The sequence below is a fragment of the Aptenodytes forsteri genome, unplaced genomic scaffold (genome assembly GCF_000699145.1).
Source record: "Aptenodytes forsteri isolate BGI_AS27 unplaced genomic scaffold, ASM69914v1 Scaffold382, whole genome shotgun sequence".
In the NCBI taxonomy this organism is placed as follows: domain Eukaryota; kingdom Metazoa; phylum Chordata; class Aves; order Sphenisciformes; family Spheniscidae; genus Aptenodytes; species Aptenodytes forsteri.
In genome coordinates this window covers 476,220-494,843 of record NW_008794625.1, presented here as the reverse complement: position 1 = coordinate 494,843, position 18,624 = coordinate 476,220, and the positions used below count along the sequence as shown (strand labels likewise).

General features: G+C 42.9%; 1 protein-coding gene across 1 annotated transcript in view; it reads left to right on the top strand.

The window, feature by feature from the left end:
- The window catches only part of VAMP2 (vesicle associated membrane protein 2), a 49,296-nt gene extending 34,217 nt beyond the window's left edge, over positions 1 to 15,079 (top strand). The window contains exons 2-5 of the mRNA XM_009273341.1: positions 6,520 to 6,634; positions 10,541 to 10,699; positions 12,728 to 12,779; positions 14,933 to 15,079. Coding sequence (XP_009271616.1) covers positions 6,520 to 6,634; positions 10,541 to 10,699; positions 12,728 to 12,779; positions 14,933 to 14,949 — 343 coding nt within the window. The 3' untranslated portion in view covers positions 14,950 to 15,079. The remainder of the gene's footprint in view (positions 1 to 6,519; positions 6,635 to 10,540; positions 10,700 to 12,727; positions 12,780 to 14,932) is intronic.
- The last annotated feature ends 3,545 nt before the right edge of the window (positions 15,080 to 18,624 follow it).

The following is an 18,624-nucleotide window of genomic DNA, read 5'->3' as shown; positions in this document are numbered from 1 at the left end:
GAAGACACTAAGTATTATCAGTAAGAGTCCCCCTTTGCAAATTAGCAGTGGAAAAATTGTCTTAGCTATTACTGCATAGGAATAAACAAAGCAAGTTCAAAACTAACAGCAAACCCCTAGGGCTATAGAGCTCCTTTATTTCCTTAGAGATCCTCCCTGCCTTAAAGCTTTCAGATGCATCTAAATTCACAGATGAACACTCTCAGCACCAGGGACAATGTGAGAGCGGTTTGTTTCTACAGTTACTGTTAGGTCCAGGATCTTCACTGACATCCATAGTCACTAAAGTAGTGTATGAATTTGCATTTGTAGCTAATTTTAATAATTGAGTTAAATGTCAAGAGTAAAGAGCTATGGAAGTGTTCTGATTTATTTTACAATTAAATAAAGGGCTTTTTGTGGTGTTTGGTTGGTTGTTTTGTTTTTTTTTTAAAGGCCTTTGGAACCACAGACTGTCAAACCCTACTTAAGCAATCAAGCCCAAATGAATAGTTGCCTTTTGAAGGGGTCCAAATGGAAGAACAGTGTCTTAAATATACATAAGTTTGGTTACAACAGTAAATATTTACTACAGAAATATGGTACCTGGACAGTAAAAAAACAAAGAGGAAGAGAGGCAGTGCAATTTTATGTTTTATTTGAACAACAGGGAAAGCGTTTGAGGAAAGAGGAATCAAACTGGGATTCATAGAAAATTGCCACCTTCATTTCACTTTTTGTAGGGATCATTAGTCAATTCTTCTGTTGCATTAATGCGCTTTCACTGCCCCCTCCTCTGAGCTTTGCTGGCTGATACCAGCTAAAGCTGTCTGATGTAATTCTCACTTTCCTCGTGCTGTAACCTTTAACTGTGTGTTTCTCACTATTTAAGTCTGAGGGGTAGAAAATAATCCCTGCTATTAGAAGTAGGTTGTGAGCTTTGATTTGGAGTCAGGAGCTGAAGAAGAGCGGAGCAGAAGGATGGCAGTGAAGAGGCCTGGGCTGCTTTGCCACAGGCTTCCTGTGCCACTGAGCAAGTCACTTAATCTCTCTGTACCTGTTTCCCAGACATATGCGGGGACAATAGCTTTTCCTTAGCTTATTGCAGTGTTGTTAGGATAAAGACTTTGAAGGGATTAGGTCCCATAGCTGGAGGCTTTAAAAGCACTTTAGATGGATACAACAAGTTGCTGAAAGCAGCTATTGAAGTCCTAACGTAAACTGTACCAGAGTCACAGTGGTGGCCTGGCATCCTCCTGGTATTTGTATTGTGCATCTCCCTTCCCTAGTCTGACTAACACAAAAAATTTCTCCTACGTAGCTCACACATATGAACAAAAATGGAAGTATGTGTCAGGCAGCTTCCCAAAACGTTAGATACACAGTCATCCTTAATGTTCTTTCAGCCAGTGCTGAAATGGAAAACAGTAACACTGGGTATCTCCAATTTTCTCTTAATTAGAGTTGCAGCTCCCTTTAACCATTAGATCCAAGTAGTAAATTGCTTCCAAAATATCCAGGTGAGATGAGAAATCTCTTAGTCATGATTTTGACCTACCAGTTTCAGGCCCAGCAAGTAACCAGAAGAACTGAGGATGTCTGAGTCAGCTGGGACCATTTTACTGAATCACTAGGACAGTCTCCAAATGTTTCTTCATAGGTGGCTGCATGCATACATACACAGATCCAGCACCTGCTTTCAATCAGTCAGATTGCTCATGTGCTAACTGAAGCAAAATCTGGCATGGTGGGGGGCGAGGAGGTAACTAATGTTATACAAAGAATGACCTAACTGCCAAGGCTCTAAGCGTGTGGTACTGTTGGCCTGAAGTAAGTGTACTCATCACTTTCCCAGAGCGTACCCAGTGCTCTGATATCGCAGAGTGGTTGCCATTACGAGTATTTGCTAGGGATTTATATCCTTTTTCACAATAATAGAGCTTTGTCCCCCCTTCAAAATTAATTTGTCCTGTTCTTGGAAGTGAAGATTCTCAGCATCAATGGTAACTTTTTTCCTTTTCCTAAAAAAAAAAAAAGTACACAAGTCTGATGGCTAAGGGCCCAATGATGGAGCTTTTAGATGGATTTTTGCGTTCTTTTGTAGCTCCCAAAAATCATGCCAGGCCATGAGAAATTGGACTTTAAAGTTGTGATGCTTCATGTATTTCAAAAGAAAGCCTCTCTAAGATAGTGCTAATGTTTTGCATAAATTTCTTTGAATAATGCTTCCAGGGATGGTGACTCAACCACTTCCCTGGGCAGCCTCTTCCAATGTTGAACCACTCTTTCAGTAAAGAAATTTCTCCTCACGTCCAATCTAAACCTCCCCTGGCGCAACTTGAGGCCGTTTCCTCTTGTCCTATCGCTTGTTACTTGGGAGAAGAGACCAACACCCACCTCGCTACAACCTCCTTTCAGGTAGTTGTAGAGAGCGATGAGGTCTCCCCTCAGCCTCCTTTTCTCCAGGCTAAACAACCCCAGTTCCCTCAGCCGCTCCTCATAAGACTTGTTCTCCAGACCCCTCACCAGCCTCCTTGCCCTTCTCTGGACACGCTCCAGCACCTCAACGTCCTTCTTGTAGTGAGGGGCCCAAAACTGAACAAAGTATTCGAGGTGCGGCCTCACCAGGGCCGAGTACAGGGGCACGATCACTTCCCTGCTCCTGCTGGCCACACCATTTCTGATACAGGCCAGGATGCCATTGGCCCTCTTGGCCGCCTGGGCACGCTGCCGGCTCATGTTCAGCCGGCTGTCAGCCAGCACCCCCAGGCCCTTTTCCGCCAGGCAGCTTTCCAGCCACTCTTCCCCAAGCCTGTAGCGCTGCATGGGGTTGTTGTGGCCGAAATGCAGGACCCGGCACTTGACCTTGTTGAATCTCATCCATTTGGCCTTGGCTCATCGATCCAGCCTGTCCAGGTCCCTCTGCAGAGCCTTCCTACCCTCGAGCAGATCAACACTCCTGCCCAACTTGGTGTTGTCTGCAAACTTACTGAGGGTGCACTCCATCCCCTCATCCAGATCATCAATAAAGATATTGAACAAGACCGGCCCCAGTACTGAGCCCTGGGGAACACCGCTCGTGACCGGCCGCCAACTGGATTGAACTCCATTCACCACAACTCTCTGGGCCCGGCCATCCAGCCAGTTTTTGACCCAGCGCAGAGTACACCTGTCTAAGCCGTGAGCCGCCAGCTTCTCTAGAAGAGTGCTGTGGGAGACGGTGTCAAAGGCCTTACTGAAGTCCAGGTAGACCACATCCACAGCCTTTCCCTCATCCACTAGGCGGGTCACCTGGTCATAGGAGGAGATCAGGTTGGTCAAGCAGGACCTGCCTCTCGTGAACCCGTGCTGGCTGGGCCTGATCCCCTGGTTGTCCCGCTCATGCCTTGTGAGCGCCCTCAAGATGAACAGCTCCATAATCTTCCCCGGCACCGAGGTCAGGCTGACAGGCCTGTAGTTCCCCAGATTCTCCTTCTGGCCCTTCTTGTAGATGGGTGTCACGTTGCCAAGCCTCCAGTCATCTGGGACACAGTACAGAGGCAATAATAGAAAAATTATGTAAATGCAGGCTGGACTTTCATTCTAGCATTTTTGCACTAAGATATCCCGGAGAATATTGGTGTTTTCCAGTGATGTAGGCCTTCAATTCCCTTCTTTACTAGAAAACTTAGGTTCAAAGGCAAACTCTTAACAGACGCCGTGTGGGACTGGAGCCACATTAGCTCACAGAGGTACTGCCTTCTGCTGCTGCCCAGCCAGGATGGTTTCTACAGGGCTCAAACACTGGTAGGGCTGAGCCAGAAGCATGGAGACCCTTCTGTCCTGTTCTGAAGTGCCTTGGGAGGCCAGGAGGAGGAGAGGTGATGCAGGTATCTTTGTGCTTGTTTCTCTGTTTTGGATATTACATGCTGCCCAATGTCAAGAGAGGGCTCATGCCTTGTTAACCTGCAAGATCTGCTGCTGGCATTAAAGCCATGTGCTTAAGGACTGACTTCCTAGAGCCTGTCTGGGAACTTGTGCTGTCCCCTCTGCAGTGGGTGCTGCATCTCTTCTAGTGAGCACTCCTCTGCTTGCGGCAGCTCATTGCTCTGACCCACGAGGTCGTGAGCGAGGCAGCTGCTCTTACTGTGTAAGGAGAGCACAACTCCAGAGACAAAAGGTTTGGAAAGAGTAGCTCTGCACTGCAGGCAGCACCCAGCTCTGGTTACTCTTGTATTAGATTTTATGCGTTTAATTAAGATGGATATGCTAATTACAGGCTTGCTGGACCTTAGCATAAAGATTGCCATCTCTCTTTGGTAGTTACAGTAACTCTGCTGGAAGGTCAGGGCAGCTGTAAAAACACCCATTCTTCCCATCCGTTCCTCCCTTACACAGGGAGCAGAGAAGCCCCAGGAAATACAGTTGAAACCAAATTAGATGGCAGCAAGGATGCTGGAAGAGAACAAACTGGGAAGTGCCTACTTTATGCCAAATCATTTTAAGGACAGCTTGGGAGGTGCAAAAAAGATGAAAATTACTGGGCAGAAAAGGTATATGGCAGAGCACTGAACTTTTGAGTTATCACACAGCTTTGACCAAGAACACCGCTGCACTTATAAGCTACGCTCACTAGAGAAAAACGTGGCCAAGAAAAACACTTCTCATGCGCTTTCCTTCTGTAGTCTCTGGGATGCTAACAGTACATAGCTCAAGAGGGGAGCTCTGTGAAGGTTTGCAGTAGTGAACAGTGTGACACAATGTTTCCATAGAAAAAATTCTGCTTGTGTTGATTGGGAAAAAGCCTATTTACTTCCTTGACTGCAAAGAAACTTGACAATTTCAATTTTAGCACTGTTGTTGTACCAGGAACTCCCTTTGAAGTTGTTAATGCTCCAGGGAGATCTTGTTTTGCGTTATTTGAGTCTGATAAACATTATAGTCAGATTTTGATCCTTTGTGACAACAGCATAAACTCAGAATAAATACTCTTGGGACCCTGGCCCATGGCCCTTCAATGGAGTAATTCCGTTGCAGGTGGCAGCAGCATCTGGTCTTTTATGTTTTTAATAGTGGCTGTAAGGTCCTCAAAGGATGAACAATTTGTGTACGGCTCAAGTTCTTTTCTTTCAGCTAAAGCTTGATAATGATGTTCTCACCCACAGTTAAAAATAAAAGAAGTGTTAGATACAGAAGTGCTCCGGGTCTGCAAACAGGTGCTCCATCACTGGGAGTCTGTGAGGGTCAGCGTTATCTGTAGGGATCTCAGCCCGCAGGCGATACTGTCAAACTGAATTTTGCAGCGTAAGGTGCCTTTGGGGAACTAACTTTAGTGCTCCTGGGCACTTTGAGAGTGTATTAATGGGGCCATAATTCCAGCAGCGTTAATCAGACCCCAGGATGTAAAAGGGAATGATTCACAGAGAAACACTGTGTTCTCTCAGTCTGTCACTGTGGGAAGGCATTGGTAATGCATGAGTGGGATTTGTGGTATTTTTCAGTTCACATGCTCAGGGATTTCCTCTGCAGCTTCAGGAAGAGTTTTATTTCTCTGCAGGAAGAAGTGACAGGGGTCCCTTGAAAGGAAAGTTGAGGTTTCACAGGTTAAAGTGTGGGTGTGAATAATGAGGGACCCTGTTCAGGTTGGCAGGGTGACTTGCCTGCACAAGCCCACAGGTTAAAGTGTGGGTGTGAATAATGACTGTCTAAGGTTGAGGGACCCTGTTCAGGTTGGCAGGGTGACTTGCCTGCACAAGCCCATGTACTGAGACAGACCGGATCTGTTGTTGGATTTTGAGGGACCTTTGTTTTGTCTTTTGTTTTAAAGCAAGCTGAGGAAAGCCAGTGTTGATGCTTAAGGAAAGAGCTGATGCACAGGAATTTGGGGGTCTGTTCACAGTTTTGCTGCTAATATTCATCCAGGGTCCATGGCAGATGTTCAAGCCTGGCCAGCTGCTCTGGTGGGGCATTTGGTGACCACTGGTGGGGTGGTTAAGCATTGCTGAATGCCAGAGATGACTAACCCCGTGCTGTGTGCAATTCTCACCCCCACTTTCTCCTCCATTTCTTTCTCCTCTCCTTTTGTTTATCTTTATTTGGTTAGCTTCCAGCCAAACACCGAGGAGCAGGGGAGTGCATCATTCAGCACACTGAGAAGGAAGGCAGGGTCGCAGCCCTGGCTCCTTTAGCATCAACACAAAATACCGGTAGCAGAGTCTGTTTCCTTAGTGGGACATAAGCTCTGCCCTGCTAGTCAGGCCTGTGATCAGTTTGGCCATTGGCCTAAGTTAGGGCAGATAATCTGAATTGCTTGCTGTTTAAAAAGGCAGCAAGGGAGGGGAAGAGTTTGATATGGTCCAATCCAGAAATAGTGTGAAAACTAATTGCAGCATGGGAGGGAATGGGACAGAAGGGTTGCGATCCAGGAATGGAAAAAGTGGGCTGTGAGACAATGGAAAACTCCTTTTAAGCGGTATGTACTTTGGACTTGTTCCAGAAAAGGGGAAGTGAACAAGTGAAGAGGGTTTCAGTCACTTTTTATGTTCTCTGGTTTTGATTTAGGTCTGCTCCAGCTCCTACCCAAGGGCCCACCAGTGCTGGGGCTGCAGGGCCACCTCCTGCTACCAACGTGTCAAGCAACAAACGGCTGCAGCAGACACAAGCCCGGGTGGATGAGGTAAGTGGCTCTAGGTGATTTGTTGCTCACCACAAGGGTGCTGATGTGATTTTTTTTTTTCCTTTAAGATGCTTTCCTCCCTAGTGATCCAGCAACTCTGCTTGTCTGAAGGCAGTGGATCTAGAAAATTAGGTTTACCAAAGGATGGCATTTATGAGGAGGCAGATAGTACAGGAGAGATTCTGAGTACGAACATATTTGTACCGGTAACACTTCTGCAGAATAAATGTGGGCATTGGTGCCAATTCAGGAATTCATCCCAGTCAGTCAGATTAGGAGGAAATGTCATAGTGGAACCAACTCTTTTAACATGTTCCTGCCTTCCTAAAGGTTAGACGCTAATCTCACAGGCTGTTTCACAGGGACAGACCATCAGCTTCTCATAGATAGATTCAAGCCATGAGAATTGTACAGCTGAGGGCTGTGTTCATTAGCCAGAGCTCTATTCATTAATCATCACAATTTATCCCCAAAGAAAGGCACCCACACATGATGTCGTAACAGCATCTCAACAAATCCCCACTCCTTTTGTTGGTCTTAGAGGACCACGTGCCTGTTCCAGCGTGGATCCTTAAGTTCTTGTAGCATACAGACTACCCTGCCACCTCAGCTGTAATGCCAGCGTCCATCTAACTGCTGTGATAATGGGAATAAGTGAGCATGCCACCGCTCATGGGTGTCGTCCCTGAGTGTACCAGCAGTACAGTAGCAGCTGTAGCATCCCTGCACACCTGCTGTGAAGATTTGTGTGCTGGGTATTGAGCGTAGAGTTTTGCTAAACCCCTACAAAGACTTAAGTAACTAATTGCTTACTGTCCATGGGGAATTGGCCAGGGCTTGTGTGATTTTTTAATGCCAATTCAATAAAATACATATTAGAAAGTAGGTATTCAAATGCATAAAGGCCTCTATTTTCAAAAGCTCCAGGTAAGCTTTAAAAATAGTAGAGAAGGCCTCACAACATCCAACTCAAATGCATTTCTTAAGATGAATTACATACACCTGTCAAATTGAGCTTTGTCTTTTTGAGAACTTTTTTTCTTTGCTGAACATCTGAAACAGGGTCTTTCTGGCCTCCCCATTGCTGATGCTTGGAGCTGATCACAAGAACATCCTCTGGCTGAAGAAATGTCTGCAGAAATGTCTAGGCCTGGTTCTCTCATTATCACTGATTTTCACATCACACTAACTTCATTGACATTAGTGGAGTGTCTCTTGCAGTGGGGAAAAGAATATTACATTTCAGCTTTTGTCTTGGGTCAGAATAATGAAATAAACGTCTTGTCCTGAACATATTACATCATGATGGTGCTGTAATTGTTTATGTGAGCTACAGCAAAAGTAATTGTCCCTAGAAGATGAAAAATAATTGCTAGTTATTGTCTAAAACAAGTGGTGCAGATCAATGGAGATGGCTCCAGTGAGGCTAGTGAACCCCCACTTTGTGTTTAAGATGCTCTGTATTCTAAGACTTTTCACTCAAGCCCATGCAAGTTTTTCTTCTTGTGAAGCATGATGGCATAATTTTGGCAGGAACTCCCCCCAGTATGAGGGAACAGTGAGTAGCTCTTGGATTTGAGGATTATGCGGGTGATAATCAGGGTCCACGTTTTTTTCGCCTCCCATTTGAGAGGGAGGCTGAGGTTGGTATGGGTTTTGAGTGGACAGCACATGGTCAGCAGATCCTTGTTTAATAGGAAAATCACAGTATAAGAATAGCCAAGGGAGAAAAATGCCACTGGGCTTTCAGTACTGTGAAGTCACTAGGATGAAACTGGTTTATAGCACCTAAGGATCTATCTGTTAAGCATTGCTTTGACCTTCCTACTAGATCTTTCCTGGTTGTTTTTCTTTCATGTCTTGTAGGAAAGTAATCTATAGGTGGCACCAAACACCACAGCACAGCACTGCACTCCTCTGGCTATTCTGCTCCAAGTGCTGTTCTGCACAGCACTTCAGACCCAAACCCAAAACTCAGCAACACGATCACGGCTCTGCTTAAGAGAAAATTTTTGGTCTTGGTAAAATGACCGACATTTTTAGTGCTATATCAGTGCTGATATAGTATTTCAGCTATATCCGTGTTGGGTTTCCCCCTCTGATTTCTCTAGGCATCCTAGAGCTTATTTTCAAAGGCTCAGATCTTGTTTTTAGTCTAGACAAACATCTATTTATTTGACAAAAATGCATTCTCGTCTGGACAAGTGTTCACTGCAGTCAGGGTAAATTCAATAAATAGTTCTGGGGGAAAAAAGGACAGAATGGGTAGGAAATATTACAGTATTTTTTTTCAGCATTTTCAAATAGTTTAAAATTTTCACTATGAAACATTGTACCAAGAAAAAATTCAGCTAAATACTAGCTGAGAAATGAAAACAAAAGTTTTTTTAATTTGATATGAAGTTAAATGCTTGGAAGGTTTTGGTTTGGAAAAGCAAGTAAGAAAATTTTGGTTGACCAAAACATTTGATTTTGTTTTAGGTTTGCTAGACAAGTGAAACAAATCTTTTGAGTTTTGGAACAGCATTTAACCCTATGCCGGTCCTTTCAAAAATTCTTTCACTACCAGTTTCATCTCACTGTATTTAAATCACGTATTTAGTGGGCGTGGTGGTGTTTAGTGGGCATGGTGGTGTTAGGACGGTTGGACTCGATGATCTTAGAGGTCTTTTCCAACCTTAATGATTCTATGATTCTATGATTCTATTTTTTTAATAACTCTGGGGTTTTGCAGGTAATAGTTAAATTACATTAAATACAAACAACATGGATTTCCTTATTACAGAGTATGAGAAGTAACAGACCAGCAACCATATTCGCTGCTAGAATAAATGGACACAACTTTACCGAGACTGGTATACTGTCTAACATTTAGACAGTATAATTTGACAGATGAATTTGTACAGGATTTCTATTTGGAGTTATTGGCTTGCTAGAAGAGGATTTTCATCTAACTCAATGTATAAAATATATGCATGAATGGGCCTTACCTATTGCATACTGGCTGCGCACACTTTTTTTGCTGAGGCTGTGCGATGAGGTGGCATGAGCTTGCTACACTTCAGGCTGAATTTTCTCAGGTAAAACTTTCTGCTCCTCCGCTTTCAAGCAGGACTTCAAATTATTGGCTTGCTAGAAGAGGATTTTCATCTAACTCAATGTATAAAATATATGCATGAATGGGCCTTACCTATTGCATACTGGCTGCGCACACTTTTTTTGCTGAGGCTGTGCGATGAGGTGGCATGAGCTTGCTACACTTCAGGCTGAATTTTCTCAGGTAAAACTTTCTGCTCCTCCGCTTTCAAGCAGGACTTAAAATTATGGCTGTGAAGTCATCTTGCCTGAGAAAGATCTGCCGAATGAGTAAATTCCTTGGTCAGGAAATACATACAGTTCCCTTTAGAGTGGCCTTTATCTAGCCAATTTCTCTAGTTCAGGTAAGGTAATTATACTAAATGTATAAGGAAAATAATGGCTTGGTCTTAGTGATGACTGGACAAATGTCAACCAAATTGTAGTAGAGATACTGATCTCCATCAAAATGTCAACCAAATTGTAGTAGAGATACTAATCTCCATCGTTTTTTTGTATCTATAGTGAACTAGGTAGTTGTCGACTAAAAGAAATAAAAAGCTTTAATGAAACTAATTACGGTATTTCATAATGTCCCTTTATTTTTTACCTTTAAGGGCATCTGAGCACAGTATAGCTATGTTCATCTTGTTCTCACTGTGTCCGTTTCCATAGGCATGGTTTTTGAGGCACTGTCCAGGTAATTGCCATCACATACCATAATGGCAAATGGCTGGTTTCAGTGTGATATGTGATATTCCAGAGTGTGAACATACGGTGACCTTCGGCTTTACTGTGAGTGGAATCTAACGTGAGGCTGTGCCTTTGCAGGTGGTAGACATCATGAGAATGAACGTGGACAAGGTGCTAGAAAGAGACCAGAAGCTATCAGAACTTGACAACCGGGCGGATGCATTGCAAGCAGGTGCCTCACAGTTTGAAACCAGTGCAGCCAAACTGAAGAGAAAATACTGGTGGAAAAATTGCAAGGTAAGGGATATAAATTCTTGTTAAGAATCTCTTCATGGCAGACATTACTTTCACTTGCATTTAATGGGGCTTTGCTTGCAGGATGGCATCTCTAAGTGGTCTCTTCTTGTCAAGGGGAGAAAGAGATGCCTTGCCCTCTAGGCTCCAGGATAATAAGTCAAGCAACTTTGATCTTTACCAGAACCTATTCTTTAGATAATTTCTGCAGTATATAAAATGTAGATACGAATTTTGATGCTTCAGTCAGTGCCTGCAGATAGGGATGGGAGAGCATTCCATGTTAATTCATGTCAGTTCCCTGTGTGAATGACAAAACCTGAACAGGTGTAGTGAATTCTAGTGGTGGGAGAAAATAAGTTTTTTCCTTATGGGAGATCATCAGCCTCTAGATCTTTCTTTAGGAAGGTAAACTACCAAAAAAATACTTGGTTCCACAAACCGCTGTGAGAAGTGAGGAAATGAGAGTCTCTTTTAAAGAGGGGCAGATTAGGATAGAGCAGGACTTTAATCAACCAGCTCTCTCCTCTGCTGTCTTCAGTCCCATCCTTTCCCACGAGCAGAGGGAACCTCACTCTCCTTTGCTTTTTCAGACCTCCTCAAGGACTTGTGTTTTCTGGACCCAGAAACTTCAGCTCCTCTTATTCATATAAGACCCCATATCCTTGCTTCTTTCTACTCATGCACCACCAACACATGAACACTATGCCAAAAGTTCAGCTTCATTTCCATTTCTCTTCAATACCATCTTTGCTGCTGATCATTCACGTCTACCCAAAAAACCCCCCCCCTGTTCCCAAAGGAGAATCTCACATGTATCTCTTACCAGTCTGTTGCCTGCTTTGTCTCTTCAATTCACAGGACTATGAAATGTAAAGCAAGGCAAAATATTCTGGGTAAACTACACACAGAAACACTCCAAAAATAAGTGGATCTAGGTTAGAAATTCAACTGAGCAGTTCCTCTGGGCCTCTTCTAGTTGTTGCCCAGTTGCTTTGCCTGACAGTGCAGGAAGCAGGGTTTTTGGGAGCTACAGACACAGATTTTGAGTTAGGTTCACCAATGCTGACTGCAGTCACCACAATGACCTACACTACACTAGACCTTCAAACCTACCTTTGTTCTCCTTTCCTCATTGTCCCTTCCTGCTTTACCCTGACAAACAGAATCCCCCTGTCTTTCCTCTGGGTCCTAAACTCTGGAAGGAGGGGAAAAAATAAATAAAGCTCCTGCAAGCCAATGGCTGGCTCTGTCCTCCAGACATACGTTGGGAGGAATGAAGGCCTTGATTAGACATGTCCGTGTTTGTTGTTTTAGTCTTTCCATTCTCACTGGGGTAATGATGGGAATTGGACTGCAGCATCTCTGGTGGCCTCAATAGCATTCAGCAAGTCTCACGTGGGGGCTTCTACCCCACACAGCTCAGTGCTGTTATGGTCTGTGCACAGCTGGCTCTGACATATCTGTTCTTGTGTGAACAGATTTCAACTTTGCGATGAGCTATTTCCAGGCTAACACACTGGAAACTGTGCTGGCTAGCATGGGTTACCTCTCTCAACAGCACAAGTACACAAAGCCAGCACAAATAGCTACTAGGCATTAGACATCTCCAGCTGTCTCTTCCCTGACTATGGCAACGTGGTGAAAAGTGACCACGTTGCTCCAGTATAAAGTGGTACGTGGCCACGTGTTAATCCAGCCACTTAAATCACCTCTGGAGTTGTTTTACTTCGTAAGTTTACTTTTTCTTTACTTTACTGCTGGAAATGGATAAGGTTGGTCACTGCATTTTAGCTGGTGGGCAAGAACTTGCTAGCTTTGACAAGAGGTTATGTCCATTGCTGGTGGTCAGCTGTTCCTAACACTGACATTAAATTTGGGGCCTTAACAAGTCTATTGCAGTGAGTCTTTGCAAGAATTAAAAGTGCAAGGAATGAGCCACTAAGTAAAAGCAAAAAAACTGAGGGCTTAATGTCTTTCACGTGAAAACCTGACTTTCTCTTTTTTCTCCTCATAACTTTCTTTTTACAGATGATGATCATCCTTGGTGTAGTATGCGCAGTCATTCTCATTATAATTATAAGTGAGTAATTAATTTTCTCTTTTGTTTATGATCTCAATAGCTCTGTGACTTATGAAGTGCTGATATATTAAAAACCAAACCAAAACAAAAAATGGATATAAAATATTTAAACTGATTAATTTGTGAAATTCCCCTTCTAGTGTCATGCTGTTATAGTGAGAATTACTGCAAACTCTCTGGACACTTACATAGGTAGGATTTGTTGACATTTAATGTATTTTACATTAGCATGTTACATAACTTTCCCTAGGATTAAAGACTCTCCCTTTTCATGTATATATAAATTTTTATGCAGTCTCAGGTATCTTCCTTTCATTACAACCACTGCCACAGTCCTGGTGTTTTCTAGTGAGAACAGTAATGCTTGAATTACCTCATGCCTATAAAAAGAGGGTGAAGGCCCACAGGCAAACGGGCATCTGATGATTTTTTTAAAAGCATGTAGGTGCCTAGTTCCCATCAAATCAGCTGGAATTTGAGATGTTGGTGCTTCTGAAAATCCCTTTGCATCTTGAATACCTAAATATTGTTAAAAGATGGCCCAAAGTCTTACCGATTTCTTGTCTCAAAAGATCATCTCATTCCATAAATTTGTTACAGGAAAGATAGCATATAAATGAATAATAGCAGTCGTGCTGGTTGGGACCCAGGGATCTTTTAATGACAGGAACTGAACATTTTATTTATGTAACCTCTGTGTTAGCAACAGCTGTTATGTGACATAACTGTAATACGGCATTAACTCCTAAAAGGGAGATTTCTTGAGTTAGACAATCTAGGTAGTAACCCAGAAGAGATTCACTAGAAGGCTCGACTGTGGATATGAATTAATTCCCAGCTCTCAAATTACATGCCTCGTATTCGGCATGTTTTCATTTTCCTCTGTTGCTTCTGTAAAGAAGGCTTACAGAATCACCTGTAGACATGACTAAATGGATTGAGATACATGTGGCAGTTTATTAGTTTATGAATGCTGGCACCAGAGTGACCCAGAATAATTCTAGGGTTTCGTAACACTGATACAGCAAGAATGGGAAATGGCTAGATATTAATTAACTATATTAACTGGGTACTCAAGGCAACTGGCTTCAAGGGAAAGACGGGCCTTTGTTCTGCAGTCTAGTGCAGCAAGCTGGGAAGACAGATGTGCAGCCATTGAATTGATTGCTGTGTGTATATGCATCATTGAGCATTATGTGTATCTTAACAAGAAAGTAAAAAGCAGACAAGATAGCTCATAATTTCTTCTTAGAAGTTAAGCCTGAAATTATATATAAGTAATGACATTGTTTCCCTCCTGGTTTTAAATAGCAGGTTTGACATGGCTTAGGTTGGGTTTAGGGTATTTAATCACAAACTTGACCGTCACATCGTCAAACCAGGTCATGGCTCACCATAGTGAGATCTAGTGCAAGTTTGGTGAGATTTAAATCTATTTAAGCTCTGGATCTTAAATTATTTCTTCAGTCTATTTGATCCTTCTGTAATAGTGCCTAAAGGTTGCAGCTTCAGGAAGGACCCTGTGTATTGAACTCAATGATGTACTTATTTACAGTAGCTCTCAAGTATATGTTTAAATCCTGTTGACATCAAGCGTTCAAGTGCTGCCACAGACAAGGCCTGCACGGCTTCTCCAGTCACTGATTTCAGTGGGAACAAGATCATATCCCCCATGCAGGGCTGGCTATAGATGCAGGTAAATTGGGTAGTTCCTCACAGCGACAAGCTACCATGGGTGGTGAAATGGCCCAAGCCAGGCTTCCTACCAACCTGGTAGTGGAGCCCTGGAAAAGCAGGCTGGTGCCCTGCTTTTAAGGAAGAGTTACAACATGTGGGACTGCAGGTGTTGCTGGAGCTGAGGGTGGCAGCTAACATCACCATCAGTCCTTGCCCTTTCTGTCTTTCGAGCCGCAGTCTCCCCTGCTTTCCACTGCAGTTCCCCTTCCGAACTCCTTTTGACATGGGAGAAGCAGCCCCGTTCCAGCCAGGAAGGCATACTGTGTGCAAGACATGTCATGCTCTTTCAGCAAAGGTGTGCTAAAGGTGTTTGCCATCCTCTTGACAGCACACGCTTCTGTGAGATAAAGCACAACAGTAACTCTGTAATAACTGTTGGTTTATGTATTTCTTTTCCCTTCTGCTTTCTTTCCCAGTTTATTTCTCCACTTGAAAAAGCGAAGAAGGAAGACTTGGCACAACTTTGTTCATATCAACCAACGCTATCAGTGTTCCTTTGTTGAATTCCGCTTTTTAATTCCTGGTGTCTTGGGATTTTTGCTTGTAATAACCCATAAGCATTCAGTGTGATGTGTTTTGGAATTCTGTTGTTTCCACAAGAAACTGTACCAGCTAAATACTGCCAAGTAGTTCCATACGCTGTCTTCTCACTGTGTCTTAAAATGTGTACGCACTGACCTTCAGAAACTGTAGTATATGAAAAGCATCCTAAACATCTCAGAATCAGAGAATGCAGCTATGGAGAAGCTCCTGCTTAAAGGGACACTGTCAGGTGGACTGGACCCAAACCTAAGGTTGCAGCAAACACTAGGGCCAAAATTCTCTATCTGAGCACCTGAAGTTGGATGGCAAAATCCACTATCAGATGTAATTTTCTGAGGTAGTGAGTATCTGCTACTCCCATTGAAGGGAGTGGTACCTACAAGTATTCATGTAAGACATCTTATTTCAACTTAGCCAACCAAACACAGATTTTTTGAGATTAGTTGTAGTATCCAAGTCTAAAAGCATTGCCTGCAAAAAATAAATAGGACTGGATTATCATCTTTTATGGATTTAAATTTTTCCTTATGGGGTGTTCTGTACAACCAGGATGGCCTCAGTATGAAAGCCAGAAAGAAAACTGTGTGACAACCAAAAAAGCATTAGCTAGCACAATCTTGAAAAAGCCCAGTGAAATGCAAAAATGGTAATACAATCATCATAAATGACCAAGATACGGTGTCTTGCTAAAAACTGAAGGCACTGTTTGTCAGGCTTGATGGGACTCTCTTGAATGCCAGTCCCCAATATTTACGGCCCTAACTTAAAGCACATGAACAACTTTGATGATGTCTGTGGCTTCCCAGCACAATTGTAGGAAGCTACCTCTGCACCATTTTGCAGAAATGGTCGCAACTGTGAGGACCGTTCAAAAATCAGGAGGAAGGTGGTATGGGTAAATAGAGGGAACAGTGGAGAGGGGCCGAGAAAGGGAAGGGTGCCTAGCAAAGCTTTCCTGGAGAAGAGGAAGGCAGAGAAATGCTGTTCCAAAGTGGTGGTGTTAATAGGCATTTTAAAAATGTAATTTAATTTGTGTGTGTGTATGGTTCGTAAACTATAGTGTCGTCTTTGTGAAGTGCTCAGCTGAGATATTTTTCATACTCAATTGGTTTAAGCTAACATTTGATGTAACTAAGAGAAATTATATATTGCGGTTTGAGAGAAAGTTCTTGTATGCTTTTGTTGTAGGGTTTCTCCTAAATGTTGAATTCCTTGTTTTTTCTTTTTTAAACACTGACTAGTTTAATCATAGTTAACCAAACTAATAATGAATTACCAAATTTTGAGCCAGGAAGTTCTGAAAGGGTCTTTTTAGGATAACTCCTTCAGAATTTCTAACTACTCATAGAATTAAAAGAAAATAAATTTGGGTTGGTTCCCCCCCCCGCAATTTAATTAGGGCATAGAAATAGTGATAATAGTAGTGTAAATATTCCCACTGTGGAGCATCTCTCTTGACATGGTCTTAGATGAAAAAAACAGAGACCCAGACCAGTTCATTGCAGTGGATGTATATACAAATTGTGCTTAAGTAGAATTTTGCAGAGAGAATAAGCAATGATCAGTTGAAAGGTTCCAGTTGCATTTTTTCCCCTATATATTTATTACTTCATATTCACATGTACTGTTTCATATCATTAAGTAGTAAGTGGCCGCAGTCTTAATGAAACTTAACTTTCAAAGTTACTGATGTGCTACTGGACTCCCTGGTATGCCCTGTTCACTTCAGTCCTTCAGCTGAGCGAGTACACAAACAATTCTAAAATCTTCATGGGCCAGACAGAAAACTCTGCTGTCATGAAGGGCCCGACTCCATGAGGTGCCACAACTAAATGCTATGTACAATTGAGCCTTCGCTGGAAAAGGAATAAGCCGTCCAGCTTCAGGACCCTTTTTAAACTACTGAGATATTTGGCTAGCTGGTACGAAAGAATTATCTACTAAGAGTGAGACCCTGCCACCCACACCCATGTTGAGCGTGGCTTGATCCTCACAGGGCTTCTTTACAGGAATGCTGAAAGGACTCAGGAGATGAAGATAGCTTTCACTGGAGATGGTACAATCAGTAAGGTTATAAGCTGATACAGATCCTTAATGTACACAGTGCCTTCTCCTATGAGAGTCTGAAGTGACTACTGAGCTAATATGGCTGCAAATACACATCAAAGAGTTTGAACCCTCTAGCTACAAAGATGCAAAGTTTCCAAATGAAACTGTAGTGAAACTGCTATAAGGGTGCAAAGCTTAGATCCTCCTAGCTAACGCATCTCAAGCAAGTAAATAATCGAAGTGGGAGCTTTAAAGGAGAGTGGAGAAGAGAAACTGCTGGTTGTGGAATGTGTACTCATTCTCCCTCAAAACAGTAACTAATGGGGATGACTGCTAAATGTTGGTGAGAATTTGCAAGGAAGAGTTTAGTCAAGAAACCTAGCCTTTAGCGGGTTGTAAAATGTTTCTGAAGAGACAATTTCCTCCTGTGTGCTAATGAAATATGCTAAATTAATGTGTTTAACTCTTTTAAGTTTGCATATAGTGTGCTCGTGAATGCTCAATGTTTGCTAGTTGTGCTGGTTGGTCGCAATTGGTAAGATAGGCCATGTAACATTTCTAATTCAGCCCAGGCAGCATGAACAAGTATGTCCTTCCCTGATGCACAGACCCAGAGTCAGACTGCTCCTGCAGAGGGTTAATTCTTCTGCAGGGAGAATATGGTAATATAGGACTGTTCAGGGTCATAGATTGTGCAACACCATCACGTATATGTAGACTGGTACAGAGGACGATCTATATAAACACAGTTGGAGATCTTATTTGTGTTGAAGCCAGGATTGATTGCTTTCCACTCACTGCCTCTACATTTAAAATGTCCATGCAGTTACAACTGCCTACGTGTAATAGTACATTTCCGATGAAAAGGTTAACTCATTCTTGTTTAGTCAGCACTGATTAGAATTCCAATTACTGGCTGGAATTTCAACTACTACTCTTCATCACTAACTACTGCCTAGGTTTTTACCTTGGGCTGGTAAAAAGGCACAAAAGGGCTTCCTTTTACCCACTCCCCAGCAAACCCTCAGGGGACTGCAATGCTGATTGCTTTCTGACTGCCATCTTGGGGACTGAACTGAAGACTTCTCTGGCTGGAAGCAAGGATATTGATAGCTTTAGCCAGAGTTAGACATGGTTTGAGACTTGCATATTCTAGCCTTATAAGAAGCGCTTATTCTTCCTCCGATTTCTGGGCTACAGCTGTTCAGCTAGGATGCTAGCATGATATGCCATTCAGAAACAGTATAGCTGAAATGGGATGGTTAGGAGCTGGTCTGTGCTTGTATCACAGCTGCTGTTTGGCTTGCCAATTGTCCTGGTTTCGGCAGGGATAGAGTTAATTTCCTTCCTAGTAGCTGGTACAGTGCTGCATTCACCAATGAATGCACATCAGCTTCTGAGGTTGAAGAAGTGTTATTTGCAGCCACTGTCCACAGGCTAGTAAGGTCCTGCTTGGGCATTACACCTTCTTCCTTTTAATTTAGCTCACCTTGCAATAACATAAATGTGGCTTTAA